Source organism: Mirounga leonina, unplaced genomic scaffold (genome assembly GCF_011800145.1).
Source record: "Mirounga leonina isolate KUSES-001 unplaced genomic scaffold, KU_Mleo_1.0 Mir_168, whole genome shotgun sequence".
Lineage (NCBI taxonomy): Eukaryota > Metazoa > Chordata > Mammalia > Carnivora > Phocidae > Mirounga > Mirounga leonina.
In genome coordinates this window covers 59,611,888-59,617,887 of record NW_023270426.1, presented here as the reverse complement: position 1 = coordinate 59,617,887, position 6,000 = coordinate 59,611,888, and the positions used below count along the sequence as shown (strand labels likewise).

Here is a 6,000-nt window from a genome sequence, read left to right as displayed (position 1 = left end):
TTTCTTTCTTTCTTTCTTTCTTTCTTTCTTTCTTTCTTTCTTTCTTTCTTTCTTTCTTTCTTTCTTTTTTTTTGAAGACTGCCCATTGATTTAATAAGTACTCAAACCTAACTAAAAGAAAAAAGGACATAAGTGAAAAAATGATAATTTTCAATTTTCATTTACATTACATTTCACTGACTTTTTAAAATAATTTGAAATACCTTTCCTTAAGATTTAATGTGAAATACATATTAAAAGCATAAGTCATTTTTTCCCTACATTCTGTATTTTTCCTTGACATAAAAATAAAGAACAGCTACTCATCAGGTTTCCAGAAGGTGTTTATACAAAATACCTACAAAGAAAAACCTAATGGTAAAATATAGAGAGGATAAGGGGTTCCATAAAATAATTATTGCTATTTCAGTCCTGATTAATATAGTATAATATAATGCCAATTGAATTTATCTGTGATTTTTATTGTTTATAAAATATGAATTTTGCAAAGCCCCCCAGCCACACTAACCTTCTCTAATATGTATCAATTTTAATATAGAAAACTGTAGCAGATAAGCTTGGTTTTGATTTTTTTTTTTTTAATTAACTGACATCAGTTAAACAAAGAACTTTGTTTCACTTTTGGTGATTTTCTGAATTACTGAAAAAAAATCTCTCTGAGAGACTGTAATATTTTCCTAATATAAATTATCCACTGAGAAATGTTAAGTAAATCCTTATTATTACTGAAAAAGACCTCTTAAATTTGTATTTTTGATTCTCTGAAAAATATGTATTATTTAGTGTTCAAATTCTATGTTAAAAAGAGAATTCATTATATGAAGATTAATGCTTTCTTTTTACTCACTCAAAAAAAGCTCTAATCCTCTCCCCTGTTGAAAATGAAGCAGGCAGAGCTGTTTGCTTAACCTAACATTTTAGATTTGTTGCTGCCTACTTTTTTAACATAGCAATTTATTAGCTATGCTTAATGTTATATCTGATACCTTCCAATAATTCTCTGTGTAATGTTTCCTCATAATGAATAGCAGGGTAAAATTTCACTATGTCACAATATTCAGTCTAACCAAAGCTATCAACAAAAAACAGAAAAATCAGAAGCCCAGCAAAATGTTATCTATTTAGTTTTTTCTCTTTACTTTATATGGAGGAAGGAATTAAAACAAAAAACAAAATTATTTCAGAGAACTCAAACATATATAAATGCTATTAAATAAACATAACCTAAATGGGTTATTACCTGTCTAGAGAAAGTGTTACTGTCTCATTCATTTCCGGTGTGTCATCAGCTTTGACTGTAATGTTGATTGTTGTGTCACTTTGCCCAGATAAAAACACAACAGAGCCATTAAAGGGACCTATATCGTCCAGGGTCACTGATTTTGAATTAAAGCCAGAGGGCTTCAAACTCCAATAGACAGTAGCCTGGCCATCGGTTCCATCCCGATGTAAGGGAATATATACCTTATAAAAAAAAAAAAAATTTCTCCTGAAATACATGCTAATAAATTATGTAAGCTTTTCAGTTAGTGGATGCACTTGTTATATGAATATATGTATTCTGCATAGAGAAGCCAACTATTAAATGACATTAAAACAGAAGACTGAACATGTCTTCTCATTAAGCATAAAAATAATTTTAGATATAACTATTTTTTATTAGTTTTTGCTAATCAAATTTATCTGCAAAACTGTTCCCACCCCAAAATATCCCTAACCTATGATTTGTCTTAATAAAAGGATATTTTAAAAGCCAAAGAATAGTGAAAAACATAGAACATGTTGGCTAAATACTAACTTTCCATCAGAGTTTCTCCAAAAAAAGGAATTAATGAAATATCACAATATAAACTGAAAGATAAGCTTTTATAATTAAAACTAGAAAATAACGAAAAATTCATCCTAAAGTGATGGAGGCAAAAATAAGAAAATAATAATATAAATAAGAACAAGAAATGTTTCTAACCAATACGATATATGCAGTAGAAATAAAATGAGATACTCAAATCATAGTTCTGGGTGACCTTGGGCAAGTTACTTAACCTCTCTGACCTCAATTTCCTCAAGTGAAATGAAGCTAGGGCTTCCATATTTTGCAAGTTTGTGGAGAGGATTAGTGTCTCTCCATTGTATGAGCTAAATAAATGGCTGCTATTATAATAATTCTGAAACAAATTATATTTGGTAGTTTTACTTAAGTGCAGTACATTTCAAATATAGAAAATAAAAGGATCATTGTAGATAATGATAAAGTTTTTTTCAAATAAAGAATATAAATGAATACTTAATGGTAGATACGCTGTTCTTTTTAAGCCCCTAAAAAGGTATTTTCTTTGTTCTTTGCTTTTTAACACAACTCATCTTGAAAAATGGAAGATATTTTCCTCACTAGCCATTCTGCTAATTTGACTAGCAATGGTCAGGGTTGATGACTAGTGAGCAAAATAGGATACTTAAGGAAGACAAAAAAATTAAGAGTCACCCTGAGGGAGTGGGTGTAGTCTGGGCTATGGATGGGACAAAGAGAAAGAGAGCTGAGGGAAATTTCCATCCTTTCTGTTTCCCAGAGGGGAAGAATGCAGGTTCACAGAGCCCAAAACTTTCCCTCAAAACTAATTTCCCTCAAGGGAAAAATATGAAATGGTAAATTGACAGCAGATAATGAATAAAAGCAATCCACTCTCTAAACATTTTTAGTTTTTCAGTTTTTAGAAAGAAACAGTGTACTAATAAAAAAAATACAAAAAATCAGAACCATCTTGAAAAATGAGCTGCTCTGCCAATTTATAGAATCAAATATATAAACAAAGGAAGTTGCGAATACCATATTTTGACATGAGACTTCGATAACAAAAACAATTCTCCACTTTTCTGATCTGAACCCCAACCCACTTTAAATCAAATCTAAGTTATGAGAGTCTTAGAGAAGGTTTCAGGGATAGACCAGAACCCAGGTAATGGTAAACCTGAAAGTCAGAGCCATCCCTAGATAGATGGTAGGAAAATTCAATCAGGGTAGGGGTCAGGTAGGGGTGCTATATATGTGAGTGTGCTTTTGTGTGTGTGTGTGTGTGTGCACCCACAAAAATGTACCCATATATATAACATAAAATTCCTCAGATTTGGCATTCCACAACTTTACCACCACCAAGTGGAATGGCAATCCAAGTGGATCACTTCCACAGCCAAGCACAGAACCCAACGCAGCCACCCTAGTCCTTCCCAAGGCAAGCATGAGGAATGCTAATAATGGAATAGGTCAAGGATACCTGCAATACATGTGACTTAGCCAATAAAAAAAGAAAAATTATGTTTGGCTATCACTCTGGCAAATGTCATAGCACTATCTAAAAGCATCCACATCAAAATATCCAATTCTGGCCATGAGCAATTAATTCTAATTTTATTCTAACAAATATGGCAAAAGATGATGGAAAAATCACATATTAATCAGTTACTTAAATGACATATTGAAGACTTCCTGTAAATGGTGAAGCTTTTCAACATCTGTTAATTCCGTGTCTATGCCTTATCTCAGACTCATTAGGCCCCATCAATAAGAAAAAGCTTACTTACCACTTCAGCAGCAGAATCTTCTGGTTCATGTAAAATGATTGAAAGATTGCTAATGAAGCCAATTTCTCCATTTGCAATGTCTGGAGTAACCACTAAAGAAATATTCTGGACTTTCCCAAATCTAGGACTTACAGGTGGGATTGGGGGAATTACGTTCACCAACTCCACAGTTTCCAACTATAATAAACAAACAAACACAGTGAAAAATTTAAAAGAACAGACATTTTTAAATTAAAAAAAGTCTTAATAGCATGAGGCAACAAATGTAAAGGTCACAAACTTGGCAACTTCATCTCCTCTTACAGTCACCATCTTATTTCAATCTCCTGCACTGGCTTCTTGAGCTTTTTTTTTTTTTTGCTCTTCAGTTATAATTCCCCAGGGTTCTTTCTAAGCCCTTTATCTTATTATGTCATACCCTCTCCCTAATAATCTCTGGATCTCTCCTTCAAATTCCAAATCTTTGTAACCAACTGCCCATGGACATCATAAAAATGTCACACAGACACCTTACAGTTAGAATGTCCAAAATAGAAATCATTATCTCTGTTCCACGTCCCCTCACTACTAACATCACCAGCACTACCATCTGCTTTTCCTCTTTATCACCTGTACCCAACTACCTTGACCTTAAAGCTAAACTGAGAGTTGCCCACATCTCGTTCTTCTCTTTCACTGACCCATGCCTCCAATCACCCACTCCCCTTCTATGCCAGAGAAAATTCACTATCAGAACATCATTCAGAACACCAAATGTAACCTGTCTCTCCGTTTAAAGAAAAACAGCGTATGTATAACACACAATATCCCCGTGTTTAATGAACATGACCACTAGAGTAACTTCCATAGTGCTCTCATCTAGAATGGCCTCCCTTCATTATCTCACAAGGCCAAAATGTAGCCATTCTTAAAGTCCAGTTACATCTCCCTCTTTCATGAAGATTTCCTGGTATCTCCAGCCCTTTTTATTCTAACTTTCTGAATTTTGATAACTACCCTCCCTAAACTTAGAACGTTATCGTAAATTTCACATGTTGATTGCTTATCATCATTTTGTGTATTCCAGACTTTTACTTCCTAACAAAGCCTTTGTGAGTCTGTGTTCTTCTCAGCATTTTCCCAGGCCATGACACAGAACCAAAACTGCAGCTGAGACACAGTAAATGTTTGTCAACTCATCCCTCCAACACAAAATGAGCTCTATAGGAATCCTGGTATATCACAAACCTTCAACATCTTAATATTCTAACTTTCCAAAATTCAACTGATCAATCCATACAGTGTTCACTTGAGGAGTATAGGAATAGATAATCATTACAGGACTGCAAAAACAACAAATATTTTAAGATGAAAAGCAATTCTGAACTTAATAAGACATTATGGATCTCCCATTCTTTAGGGCCCTCTGTTAGGCTTTGTAATGTGGAAACAATGCCAATAAGTAACCACCAGAAGAGACTTGTGATTTAAGTTGATTTTCCACAAATGAACAGGAGTAGTTCTGATCCCACACACAGTGTCACATTTTATGATAAACGATATATATTTTAAAGGCAAAAGTAAATGCCCTTTTAAAATGTCACACATTTTGCTTTAAAAATCACATACAGGAGGGGCGCCTGGGTGGTTCAGTTGGTTAAGAGTCTGACTCTTGATTTCAGCTCAGGTCATGATCTCAGGGTTATGAGATGGGGCTCTGTGCTGGGGATGGAACCTGCTTAAGATTCTCTGTCTCCCTCCCTCTACCCCTTGCCACCCCAGTCTTTCACGCCTCTTTAATAAATAAATAAATAGGGCGCCTGCGTGGCTCAGTTGGTTAAGCGACTGCTTTTGGCTCAGGTCATGATCCTGGAGTCCCTGGATCGAGTCCCGCATCGGGCTCCCTGCTCGGCAGGGAGCCTGCTTCTCCCTCTGACCCTCCCCGCTCTCATGTGCTCTCTCTCTCTCATTCTCTCTGTCTCAAATAAATAAATAAAATCTTTAAAAAAAATAAAATAAAATAAAAAATAAATAAATAAATAAATAAATAAAATATTTAAAAAATTTTTTTAAATCTAAAAATCACATACAGGAGAAAGATAGGAAAAACTCCATATTTGGTAAATAGTCATTTGAGTAAAAGAAAAAAACGAAATTAGAATGACACATTTTGCCAAATATGGTATGTAGACCAAGTCAAGTAAAATAAGACGTGTAATTCTTTAGTATACTGCATTTACTTTATAAAATAAGTACAATGTAAAGATAAATAGTAAAAACCACATACCTGTCATTCTTTCTAGATAAAAGAAATATATATACATGTAAATTTCTACTTATCTTAAAAAATATTACAAAGAATAAACAAATACAATATATATAAATGTATATAAAATATATTTAATTTATATATATATTTAAATGCATATATTAAATGTATATAAA

The 6,000-nt window shown here is 33.4% G+C and overlaps 1 protein-coding gene across 1 annotated transcript in view; it reads right to left on the bottom strand.

Annotated features, from left to right (window-relative positions):
* The window catches only part of ADGRV1 (adhesion G protein-coupled receptor V1), a 556,689-nt gene that overhangs the window by 450,526 nt on the left and 100,163 nt on the right, over positions 1-6,000 (bottom strand). Inside the window, exons 10-11 of the mRNA XM_035014847.1 lie at positions 3,577-3,753; positions 1,241-1,464 (exon numbers count right to left, since the gene is read on the bottom strand). Of these exons, the coding sequence (XP_034870738.1) occupies positions 1,241-1,464; positions 3,577-3,753 (401 nt within the window). The remainder of the gene's footprint in view (positions 1-1,240; positions 1,465-3,576; positions 3,754-6,000) is intronic.